The sequence below is a fragment of the Argiope bruennichi genome, chromosome 3 (assembly GCF_947563725.1).
Source record: "Argiope bruennichi chromosome 3, qqArgBrue1.1, whole genome shotgun sequence".
Taxonomy (NCBI): domain Eukaryota; kingdom Metazoa; phylum Arthropoda; class Arachnida; order Araneae; family Araneidae; genus Argiope; species Argiope bruennichi.
The window spans coordinates 98,315,209-98,328,598 of NC_079153.1; the positions used below are offsets into that span (position 1 = coordinate 98,315,209).

A 13,390-nucleotide genomic window follows, 5' to 3' on the forward strand; every position below is an offset into this window, starting at 1 on the left:
ATTACTTGATTCCAGAAATCAGGAGGCTTTGAAATATGACTTTTAGCAAATGACATTTTTTTCTCTCGATTAACTTTGGAAATGAATGGTTTTGTTCTGGCTACGCGATATAAATTGCTACATTATAATTTGCTTTTCGAATTACTCTTCGAATTGTTTCTTCAGAAGTACACTTTAAAATTGTTTTTGAAGTAGATGTAGCAATTTTTGTAGCACTCACCTTAGGATTGTTTGCTACCTCTCGAATAACTCTTCTCTTGGCCGTGGCACTGAGAATTTCTTTCCTTCCTCTTCTAAGTTTATTAGCAATTTGTCCATACATTTTATACTTCTGGATAATTTTTTGCACACATCCGTGACTGCGTTGAATTTTCCTTGTAATTTCTCGTAGAGATTTACCATCTTCAGACAATCGAATAACAATTTTCCGAATTTCAGCACTTGTTTCATTTCTGAAGCTCATTACGATAGCCAAAACGTTTGTTTTTGCTTGGAAATCAATGATTGCCAATTAAAGTAACAAAACTATTTTACTTATTCATTTGGAAATAAATAATGGTAGTGAAGTCGCATATTTTATAAGGTGTATACTCAATTTTGCGACTTTGGAATTTGCAACTTTGACATAAAAATTACTGTAATAAAAATGTTATTGATTCCTCGTTTTGTTTTTTAGCCTAATACTTTATTAATGTATATTTTGTCGTTCTTATAAATATTAGCCATAAATAGGAATGTTAAGATAAAAAAGAATAAAATTAAAGTAGAAAGAGTATAGTGTATGCTCAATTTTGGGAGCCACTGTAAGTTAACAAGATAGTTACAAAACAGAGTGAGATAGATATCATTCGGTAAACATATTTAATATATATAGCGTAGACACATGACAAAATTTGAGCAAAATATAACTGTCTGTCGGCCTGTACTTACAGAAACTTGTAAACATAATAACTCAAAAAGGCAATGACTTTAATATATCCAATTTAGTATACAATTTTGTGATTGCGAGTGCAATTTTGTGTGAAAGTTTCGTTGCAATCGGTTGGAAAAATACGTCCAAAACATAAATTCTGCTTTTGGATACTATTAACGCATGCTAGGGAGTAAACGCCAAATAACTCGCCAAGGATGACACGATAATTTTAACAAAAATACTTAATTCACACCAAAAGTTAATATTTTGTAAACATTGTACGTAAATGTAAGGCATTTTCACGCATGACGAGTGTTTTAGAGAATATGCAGGGAAAGTTTTGGGGAAACCACATCCAATATTTGACTTTGGTAACTTGACACAGTTGGCATTCTTGGCAAGCACATTCAAGTAGATTTCAGCCACGAAAATGTGTTCTTATAATTACATTTACTATGCAGATTTCCTGCTTATCCCTGCATTGATAATAAATTGGTATTAAATTTATTATACGAAAATAGCTTAGATTACCTGTGACCGAAACATGGTCTTGCAAGAAGATGACATGTTAAATGAAAAGTAAACAATTATTTAATTTATTTAATGCAATGAAATGCAATATATGCAACATATTCAATAACAATCAAAATGCCTAATACGATTTTGAGAGAAATAGCATCTTCGGTTGCTGAAGTTAGTCCGAAGTAAGTGGAATATTTAGATTATTTTGTTTATAAATCCAACATGGAAAAAATATATTGATTAAAATCATGGCGGTCTTATAGAAATTTTGAAATGCGTGTAAATAGCTCTTTGCCAATGCACTATGAGATAAAGCAGTAGCTAAGAATATTTACAGAGTATGAAACATAGTAGAAAAATATTGAAAATGTATAAAATTATATAAACAGAATATTTGTAACTTAATTTATGTCTAAATTGGTTAAAAATGCAAAAAAAGGACACAACATAGGATAAAGAATAAAGCAAAAATTTAAAATTTAAATATTTATTAAAAACTTATATATATGTAAGTTTGAAATGTTTGCTGTACACACACACACACACACACACACAGAGAGAGAGAGAGAGAGAGAGAGAGAGAGAGAGAAAGATAGAGAAAGAGATACGTATATACACAGTAAAAGGAGAGACATAAAAAATATGTGTTCATAGTCTTTCATTTTTTTTAAAATTATTGCAACCATGGAAAAAAAATCGAACTCCAGATATTGACGAATTTCCAAATTTCCAAGTTTTAGAAAGTTGAAATTTTGCTAGCGCATAATTTCAAAACGAATAGGCCTAAACTAATGAAATATGGTTCAGAGAAGAACTTTTGACGTGATTTTAAAATTTGATGAGAAAAATGGTTATTGCCATTGCACATTTTGAAGTTTTCTCTTATTACATTATATCGACGGTTCCTTACGAAAGTTTCAATTAAAAAATCTTTAAGAGTGCGTCAAGTTCTTTCAAATGACACGTTTTACATGATTGTACGATGAACGATGCCAGAATAAAGCTGGATGGTTCCTTTTTTCCCCCCTCAATTGTATAAAAATTTTAATTTAATAAATGTTACATGCATCATTTGAATTTTTCTAGTTCAGATTTATCTCATTTGGATCAACAGAACGCATTCCAGAACTTTCTGAATTGGGAAACTTATTTCTCCCTGTAATTCCTATATTGTACAGTTTAGTTTCCCGATATTATGCAAAATGTTTTCCGTATCATACCACTAAATCTAACTAACATTAAGATTAAAGGGGAAAAATTAAAACTTCCATTTTTTGTGCATTATGCCTTGATTATTCTTCCAACGACAATTGTTATTTTTACTTTCTCGTATACGAACTATAGAGAAAGTGGTAGTAATCGTCAAAAAATTCGAACTCGAGATTTTGACGAAACTTTGTTTTTGACCTTCCTCAGTTCGAAAAATACATTTTTGGAAAATGTCTGTATGTTTGTCTGAAACAAAGATAACTCTAAAATGCCTTGAATAAAGCAGTTGAAATTTGGTACAGGATAAATTCAATAAAAATGCGCCAAAGGTTGTCACGCCAAAGGTTGATCATTCGTAATTATTGCATGCTAATATCCTGTAAGACGTTCTCTGGTGTGATAAGTTTATTAGAGTATGCGAGAAAGTTTCGGGGAGGCCACACCTACTGGTTTATTTATCTTATCGTTTCACTAATTACCTTTTTTGTAACTTGAGATTCGAACTTGGACGTTTTGGTTAGCTTACTGGCGCCCGCATGCGTGAGGATAAATTACAGTAATGGGCCGGCGTCCTGGCACAGGGGTAGCGCGTCTACCCCGTTATCTGAGTGTCCTGGGTTCGAGTCCCGGTTCGGGCATGGTTGTTCTTCATCTGTTCTGTCTGTGAAATGTGTGAATGTGCCCCCCTGTAAAAAGGGGTTGTGCAAGCGAATGTGATGCGTGAGTAGCTAAGTCGTACTCTTGGCCCTAGTTGGCACTGTTAAAAAACAAGAGACGCTCCCCCACCGGCTTAAAATCGCTGTCTTCGTAACAGTGGGCTTGTCCATGGCAAGTTCCATAAGAAACAACAACAGTAACGGACTACTGTTAAGAAATTCGTATTTATACTAAGCACAATGCATAGTTCTTTTCTAAGAAGCGAATTCCAGTGGCAGCTGTAGTTGCTGGAAATAAAGCCCAACTATTGAAAGTGTGACTTTATTGTTAGGATGAGAGGGACAGTGATGAAATTTATTTCCGTCTTATTTAATGTTTTCAGTTTTCAGTGTTTAAGAAAGGATTATAATGTTTAAGAAAGGATTTTCCATTATATTCTTAAAAGTTGTAAGAAGTCAATGCTGATGGCTTTTAATACGGTGTTGCCAGAAGCGTCATTTCAGATTATTCATGATATATATAAATCTAACAAAATATTATATTAACAAATTTACTATTAACAGTTTCAGCTTAGTGGTGGTGCGTAATAATGTGACACAAAACTCAGAGTTAAGTACAGAATGTTCAGATAGACTGACTCTTCCTGTCAAAGGAACTTATGAAGAGGTCAACCACAGTCTAAAAATATTACTGATGCTATTTGTTATTGGTAAGTGCAAATTTTATTTTGAAAAATTACTTATAATGCGGAGAATAACATTTGAACCGGATTGATTGATTCAATTTTCTTTATGACATGGTGTCCGAAGTACATAGAATTTTTTTTAAAGAAAAGAAAAATACATTTATTTTTTGAAATTAAAAATGCATTTATAACCAATGACTGCGATTTATAACTGAAATATCGTATTTGTTTTGGAGACTGGAGCACAAATCCGGGAAAGATATTCAGTCTATTTACAGAGTGGATTGGCTGTCTCACAGTACTCCTACACGAAGTTTTTAATCAATAAATCTCAGCTTCATTTGTATAACATGTATAAGAATAAATAAAAATTGAAAAGTAAAACAAAATATTTCAAAACCAAAGATTTTGTATCTTTTAATTAGTGGTATTAGGGTGTCCCAATAGTTTCTTTCACATCGCGCTATGAATGACCTTTTCTGACCGTGCTTGTGCAAACATGCAGGATTATCTATTAGTCGCTATGTCATCGGTTTCAATCGTACCAGAGCTCTACTACACCCCAAGCCGGGACTACTACCCCCAAAAAGTTCTTTTGTCCATTTCGAGGGATTGGGAAGGCGTAATTTTCTACGAGCTCCTTCCTCGAGGTGAAACATTAAATTCAGCGAAATTCTGTCATCAACTGGATCAATTGAAAAGTGTCATAGAAAAAAAAAAAAACCACAATTAATGAACCGACGAGGCGTTATTTTTCATCGTGGCAACGCGAGACCACATATTGCATTAGTCTTAAGAGAGAAGCTTACAGTTTGATTGAGATGTTTTACCGTATCCAGCATACTCTTCAGATCTCGCTCCATCTGATTATTACTTCTTTCTGTCCTTAAAAAGATTCTCTTCGCGATAAGCGCTTTAAATCCACCAGTGAAATAAAAGCGCACCTCGAGGATTATTTCTTGTCCAAAATGCAACAATTTTGGAAAAAAGACATAATGAGGCTTCCTGAGAGATGGAAGAAGGTAATAGAGCAAAAGGGTTCTTATATAACAAAATAAATAATATATTACACAGTAAATATTGTATATTCATTTCATATTAGAAATTTAAGGGACACCCTAATACATTTGATCTTTCTGATTTGTTCAATTTCAATGTTTCATTCTTAACTTATTCAGAAACTGATATTTAAGGAAGAATGAATTTCTTTCCTCATCCATTACCCCTTAGCTATTTTTAATTTCTTGTTTATGAAGAACACAGAAGGAAAGTAATGTAAACATAAAAAAAAATCAATTTGAAGAATTTGACGAATTTCTTTTTCAACCTCTCTGAATGTCTTTGCTTCAGAAAAAGATATTTGTGGAATCTTATTTGTTTGTTTATCTCTCTGAAGAAACTCTCTGAGAAATAAAATCCAGCTGGTGTGGTGTGGAGAAGGGGGTGCCAGCTCAGGTGTCGTCCTCGTCATCTGATCACGGTTCAAAATTACGAGGTCCGTCCCAAAATAGCCCTAGTGTTGTTTTACAACGGGACGTTAATATAACTGAACTAAACTGAGAAATAAAATTCATTATTGTGTTTTTATACTAATTTTGCAGATTTCTGCCAAATTTAGAAAGAAATTCTTTTACAAGATGGTTGTCAATCTGCCCGAAAGCAAGTGACTATAATAACTGCATCTTAAGCGACGACCCACATCAAATTTTGAATTAAATACGAAAGGGACTGAATACCTCTTGACTGAATTTCAGCACTTTTTATTTTCTGGTATGCGTAGAATAGAGAAAATATAATAATCGCCGAAAAATTCGAACTCGAGATTTGGATGAATCTCCACATTTCAGGTCTTCTTGATTAAAAAAAAAAAAAAGAGACATTTTTAAACATTTTTCCGTCTATCTGTGACAAAGTCAACTCGTAGACGCTGTGAGATAGAGGACTGAAATTTGGTATACGGTTTTTACATCAAATTTGGAGACTTTATATCAATTTTTGAGTAATATCTGTTCCGAGGAATTCCGTCTGTCCGGCTGTTCGAACATAAGTTGGCACGATAATTACAAAACGAAGAGAGCTGTAGAGATAAAATTCGGTACACAGATTTAACATCTTTAAAGTAAATACCTGTCAGAATTTGAGCCGAGTCCAACTGTAGATTGACTCTCTGTCGGTCTGTATTTTCAGAAACATGTAAAAGGAGTAATTCAAAAACGTAATGACTTAAATATATCAAACTTGGTATGGGAATTTGTGACTACAAGTGCACTTTTGTGTTAAAATCGTGTTTCAATCGGCTGAGGAAAAATGTATCTAAAACAGAAATTCGATTTTTCTCTATTGTTAACGCACGCTAGGAATTAATTGCTAAATAAATCGCCAAGAATAACACGATAGATTCAGTAAAAATGATAAATTCATGTCAAAAGTTAATATTTCATAACTATTGCACGCCGATGCCATGTAATAGTTTCTCTGGTACGACAAGTTTATTAGAGAGTATGCAAGAAAGTTTTTGGGGGACTATTCCCCCTAATTCATGCACTTAAAGGTGATAGTTCAAATATCAAAATTTTGCAATAAATGAAATTAGAATACATTTTTAGCATTTAAATTGTAGATATTTATCAAATTTTAAATCATGTTCGTAAAAATTTTGACCCTCTGTTGCCTGTACTTTCGCATGGATATAAACTCAATATTTCTCTCATAAGCTGCAAAAACTTAAATAAACGAAATTTGATGCACGGTCTTTTTGGGCCGCGGTGGCCTGGTGGTAAGGTCTCGGCTTCGGAACCGGAGGGTTTCAGGTTCGAGACCCGATTCCACCGAAGAACTGTCGTGTAAGGGGGTCTGCACGTTAAATCTGTCCTGACCAAACGTCCTCACACTGGTGTGGTGTGGCGTGGAAAGGGGGGTGCCACCTCAGGTGTCGTCCTCGTCATCTGACCGCGGTTCAAAATTACGAGGTCCGTCCCAAAATAGCCCTAGTGTTGCTTCAAACGGGACGTTAATATAACTAACTAAACTAAACTAACTAAGCACGGTCTTTTTACTAACATTGTAACTCTGTTGAACAAAAGCGATTTCATATTCGGCGTTTTGCTTACTGGGAGCAAAGCTTTCGAGAATTTGAAAATAAAATCCTGAGCACTTTGTACAGATGGCCATGCTCAAGATTCATAATTTTATAAAGAGGGAGGGGATAGTAGCTTTATTAGAATTTATATGAGAAAGTTTCGGGAATTATTTTAATTTTATAATTGTATATTATTATTATCTTATGTAAAAATTGCAAAATATAAAAATTCACATTATTATATTCTGAAATGTTAAAACTGGTTAGGACAGAAGCAAACACAAGTTCCCAAGCCTTTAAGGGTTTGAATTTTCAGAAACCTTGCTTGTTTGTATTTGTCTCATGATGTTAAAATGAAATTCAGGAGACGTGGAATGGAAATACCTCCGCATTTATTCAAAAATTGAAAGTCAAAAATTTGCAATTCAAATGCATTCGGGGGGTTACGGGCGTGCAAAATAGGTCCATTAAATCAAGTCACGGCACGGCTTATGCAGTTCGAAAAGTCATTATAATATAACAAATAGAAACATGATTTTATTTAATTATCTAAGCTTCAGATGATTTTCAGCAAAGAATATTTCATTTGCAGGTTTACCTTGCGATTTTTTTACGCCATTAAGTCAATTTCACTGTTCACAAAGCTTTGTCGAGCAGAGAGTAAATATTTTCTTTAGTTTTGAAAATCAATACAAAATTATTTCTGACAAAATGATGTTTGAATGAAATTATTCGAGTATTTTCATTGAATGAATGCATCTGATTTCAGGAACAGAGTGATAAACGCAAAATCAACAAAAAATGTGAAGTTCCAGAAATTAATTTTTATGTTAGAATTTGCAACGCATTTATAAAATAGCAATAACCAAATAAATAAGAAAAAAGATCATAATTTCTTTTCTGGAATATGTTTCGGAATGATTTCGCTATCTTAATTTTAATTTAGAATTCACTCCTAAATATATATCTGCAATAAATGGCATAAAAATTGTAAAAATTTACAACCTCTGAGCATGGTTGTGTAAATGAATGCAATTACTAAAATAATGAACTGTTGTAAGAAAAATTAAAAATTATTAAAATAAGAAATTTCGTAAATAAAATTGTTTTCACTGGAAAATGATTTTTCAGATTTTTGATATAGTGTACAATTTTTTTTCCTTTTACAATATTAAGCTTGGTAAATGTTAAGGAAAAAGCACACAAATTTCGATTGATTTTTTTTGCTAAGATTTAAGTATGGTATTAATTGTTTGTATAACAATTATTCAAAGTTTATATATAGGGAAGATTAGTGTTAGTTGTAACAAGTTTTGGGAAAATACTTATATGTATTTTCCCAAATGTATTTGAGATTTCTTATGTAGTTGAGTATTCTTGTATGTATGTATTTGAGATTTCTTGATTGTAACTAATTTTTATTATAGCTTAACTATTCATTCATGAAATTAATTAAAAAAACTTTCAAAAATTTTGTTTATTTTAACACTAAAAAGATTTTTTTTTCAAGACGTCGGCTGTTATAATTTGCCTTGGATATGGGGCAAGTTGTAGCAGATGTAGGGTAATATGTAATCATAAATTATTATCAAAATTATACATCAAATTATTATATTATCAAAATTATTTTCTTGTTACCATTTTCTATTAATAAATGCATATAACTCATTTGATTATTATCATCACTTGATATAATGGCAATAAATGATTTCAAGGAGTTTAGTGTAAAATAAGGATATAATTCTTTGGACAATCATAATAAAAGTCAGTCTGCATCAGAATTGCAGTTAACCTAATCAGCTGATATACTACTTCCTATTGCATACATTTTGTACTCTTACTTTTGCAAATTAAACATTGAACTCATTTTTTTCATCAGATTTTCTGAATCCCAATTTCACCGAAAAACGCCATGTAAAAAGGGCAAAATATTTCGGGGTGAATGTCTCCCCCCCCCACTTTGCAGCTTAAAAACGGAATGAAAGGACGTCAATCCATGCCCTGTTCACACCATCTGAACGCTGCTAAAAATTATATGACATGTCTACATAATATACTATAAAATAATATATAGTCAGAATTACTTAATTAAATCTTACGTCAAATCTTTTTTATCTTCAGAATTTGAATGTTAGTTCAAGATTCGTCTACTTTCTTTTTTTTAATACTTTCTTTTAACCTTTTTCCATTTTATTAATCATTTCTTCTTGTCTCGGTTTCTTATTAAGTATGTCGTAATATTCTTTTTACATTGCTTCTTTATAAAGTGAGTAAGTTAGGAAATCAAAAAGCATGTTTAAATTTCATTTAATGAAAAAATAATAAAGATTAACTTTTGTTACACCTTTCAAGATCTGATCCTTGAAGTTGCTTATTGATATTTAAAGCAGAATGCCTAGCTACATAAATAAAACAAAAATCAAGATAAATCTCACAATTATTAATATGTTACTGCTTGTTCCACGTTTTTGTTACAACTTGCATAATCGTATAGTTTCAGACATTTTTGCTAATTTATGTATAAAAAAACATTGCAATTAGTAAAAAAATTAAAGCAGCCTTTTAAAACTTAATACATAAACAAACTAATTAAATAAAAAGATTTTTAAGAAGAACTCTCTTATCTTAAATCAAAATTATGAAATAGTTTTTCCTCCATTTACTAGTTAAAACAAAGCACGTCTTTAAACCTTATCAATACTCGTTTGGGTTGGGCCCTAATAATGTGATAAGGCCCATCATAAAAACATTGTTTAGAAAAAATTTTGATAAAAATTTTTGAAAATCACCGTGTAGCGTGCGTGTTATAACTTATCATTGTTATAACTAACCCCTGGTTCCCCAATACATATAATTTGCTCTCTTTTTATGGCCTCTTATCATCTAATCTTAATACTGTTTTTTTATAGCTATTTGCTTTTTAGAAACCTACATCCTATTAAGGAGCAAATTTCACTATTTGCCAGAGAGTTTCATTATTATTTTTACAGGTTAGTATTTCTTATAATTATTTAATATTTCTAATTATAATTATTATTTTTACAAGAGAGTATTTGTTAAAATTATTTATTAAAGCTTTTAATTATAATTTTGAATATAAAATCTTCTTTACGCGGTTTGTTTTTTGGTGATTTATTTCTTTGCATTGGTTTTTTTTGCTATAGAAAAGTAATTATATAATGATGAAGTTAAAAAAAGTTAGTATAAATTATTCGAATAATTTGGACAATAGTTATATATTTCATTATCATTTTTTCAGGTGCTGCAGTCGGAGGTTCCTTTGCAGTCACTTATGGACACTTACCGGGAGATTTTGAGGTAAAACTATCCTGCCATTTTATTTTTCCCCTTGCGAAATATTCAAAGAGAAAAAAAAAATAATTTTAAGATTTTGTTAAATCTCCTGAAAGGGTAGAAAAAAACAAGGCTTGGCATGAAGTCTTTACAATTAAATTGAAGACCTCTGATGAAATCAGTTAACCAGGCATTTATCTGTCTGACCGTCCATATTCATGTAAACACGACAACTTACTAACCAATTGAGCAAGCTGGATGAAATTTGGAAAATAATTTTATCAACGAATTTATAAATATATCGAATTTTGTATTAGATCTATCATAAGATCTTCTGTTGACAGTTTGTATTTGTGTATCTATGCATAAATTAAATAATAATGTTTTATGTGGTCTTGAGAGCGAATTTGTTGAGCTATTTTAAGTTTTGACGATAATTTCCATTTTGATGTGTTTTTATTTAATTCGAAATTGATTATAAAATACTTTTTTTTTACCAAATAAAAATTAAAGAATATTCTCTGTTCCTCTCATATTTATTTTAGTGAAACCACATGCTGAAAGGAGCGGAGGATTTCCAAGCCTGAAAACAGACAATTTTTTTTTTATTGTATGCAATGTAAATAAAATGCAAATTGAAAAACCCAATTCATTTTGAAATTTATTTTTTTTGCGGTTGTAAATATAGATTATTATAAGTAGAGATGAAGGTTTATGTTAGAAAATGGAAGAAAGGAAGACCGCTAATATATAATTTTTTTCTCCCATAGTAGCGATTAAACACCATTTAGATTTTAAGAAAACTATTTTACTTTATAATTCTTGAGAATATTTGGGCCATAAAATAATATATCTATATCATTTAAGTAGCCGACCCTCAGTACTAAGATTAGAATGACGTTTATAGCCTGCGTTGAGAACTGCATTTATTACTATTGCTGTTAGATGATGTGCAATAATATTTCCTAAGTTGCTATTAGAATAAAGATCAATAATGATTTTTGTTCTTTTTTTAGAAGAAAGAAGCATTCGATCCAACGACATTTTTTCTCTTCATGCTTCCACCTATTATGTATGAATCAGCATATAATTTGCACAAGGTAATTTTGATTTGATTTAAACATTTGATTATAAATATTGTTACGAAATTTCCCGTGGGTTCGTTTGGATAGTGGGAGTTATATGGTGTGACGAACGCTCAATCACCAGGCGGCAGTAGAAAATGAAACAACGACGTTTATTTACACGAAGACACACAGGACAGCACAAAGACGACAACTATATACAGCACAGAAGACGATTATCTTCAGCCGAGACGTGCAGCATACAACAGTATACACAGCAGCTCTACTCCGTCGCTGATCCGCTAGTCCCTGGAAGACGAGTTCTTCGACTCCACTGGTCCACGATTCAATTCACCGTCGGTTCACAACTACGACGACTCCACTGGTCCACGACCACTCTTCTCTGTCGCTTCCGACTACTCAATTCACCACTGGTTCATCACTCGACTCACCGTCGGTTCACGACTACTCTTCGACTCCACTGGTTCGCAACCCAATTCACCGCTGCCCGGAAGCTGCGGGTGCTTCCTTTTATAGGTCTCAGGAGGCGGGGCTAGAAGCCTCTCAACCAATCAGGAACGTTCGAAGCGTATCTCCGTTCCTACTGAAAATTCTCGATGTTTCGGTTATAATCTATTTTGGCGCCAAAGTCGCCAAATTCGTCACCAAGTCGCCAAATGGTCGCCAAGTTTGTCGCCAAGCTCTGGGACCTCCTATGGAACCGACTATGCTGGGAAGCCACATCACAGATTCGTAACAATATATATTCTTGGATAGAATACATAGCTTCTGTTCAATAGGAGCGTAATCGATAACCTTTAAAATCAGTTATAATTCGTATTGAAAATGAAATTGTATTAAATATAAAAGAATCAGATTTAATTAATAAAGAATGGCAGATGTATTGGTGACTATATTTCTATTTGGTCTTGCATATATAATAAAGTCTAACATTTAAGAGCACATGGGAAAGATAAAGAGTGACATCTTCTAAAATTCAAAGTATTTTTGAAGTATCTGAAGCCAATAAGCACAAAATATTGGAATATCCAGGATGTTATTTTTCCGAATGCCTTATAATATCGTGAAGATATTGTAACAATATTGTTGGGAATTTTGAGACGGTTGGAAACGATTAAGTCTGGGTTATTTCATTATATAGGGTAAAATTACCTTTCAAAATCATTTTTTAGGGAAAATTTTGTTTTGTCTAAAGAGATTACCCCTCGGGGGGTACCTCGAAATGAGGATCAGATGCTTCCGCCATGGTGGTTGGACCTGACTCCTCCCATCTATGACGGGACGTACTTCCTTCGGGGAGGGTTGTACCGTGGCCGGTGACGGCCCTTAGGACTCAACCACAGTTCCCGCCAATGTTTCTGTTGCGGCGGTTCGGTCATTAGTTTTTATGGTTTAAATCCGTGTGCCTTCGTGGCGGGTCGGAGAGTTAGATGGCTGACTTGCCTAAAGAGATTTCTAGAAAACATTCGATAATTACTGATTATAAATTCGTTGGTAAAGCGCACATGAGTCTACAGTTTTTGAATATTTTGCTGAATAAAAAATAGATAGAGGCATTAGCAAAAATACACAGAGGCATTGCGCGCAATACAAGAGATGAAAAATAATCACGGATGTTAAAAGTTCTTTTGTGTATATTAGCGATCGGTTGTGATGGCAAGTAAAAATTATTTTATTTATAAAGTTAAATAGATCTGAATATAAATAATTCTTTAAAAGAAAAAAAACTATAAAAGCTGTCATATATCAAAAATAATAATGGTTTTTTACTAGATTTTTAAATTCTCAGAAATCGAATAGACACTGTTATTAACGATATTCAGGGCTATCGCTAAATAAATGTATAAAACAAATTGTGTTTAGTATAACTAGGCTATTTTAGACTATTCGCCTTTGGCGATCAGCTGATCCACTGGAGATATTAGTTATATTTAATTGCAATTAAT

General features: G+C 32.4%; 1 protein-coding gene across 1 annotated transcript in view; it reads left to right on the forward strand.

Annotated features, from left to right (window-relative positions):
* Positions 1-1,561: 1,561 nt before the first annotated feature.
* Positions 1,562-13,390, forward strand: part of LOC129962911 (sodium/hydrogen exchanger 8-like) — a gene marked incomplete at its 3' end in the record, with an annotated part of 53,680 nt that continues 41,851 nt past the window's right edge. The window contains 4 exon segments of the mRNA XM_056076914.1: positions 1,562-1,617; positions 3,865-4,010; positions 9,990-10,114; positions 11,379-11,459. Coding sequence (XP_055932889.1) covers positions 1,562-1,617; positions 3,865-4,010; positions 9,990-10,114; positions 11,379-11,459 — 408 coding nt within the window.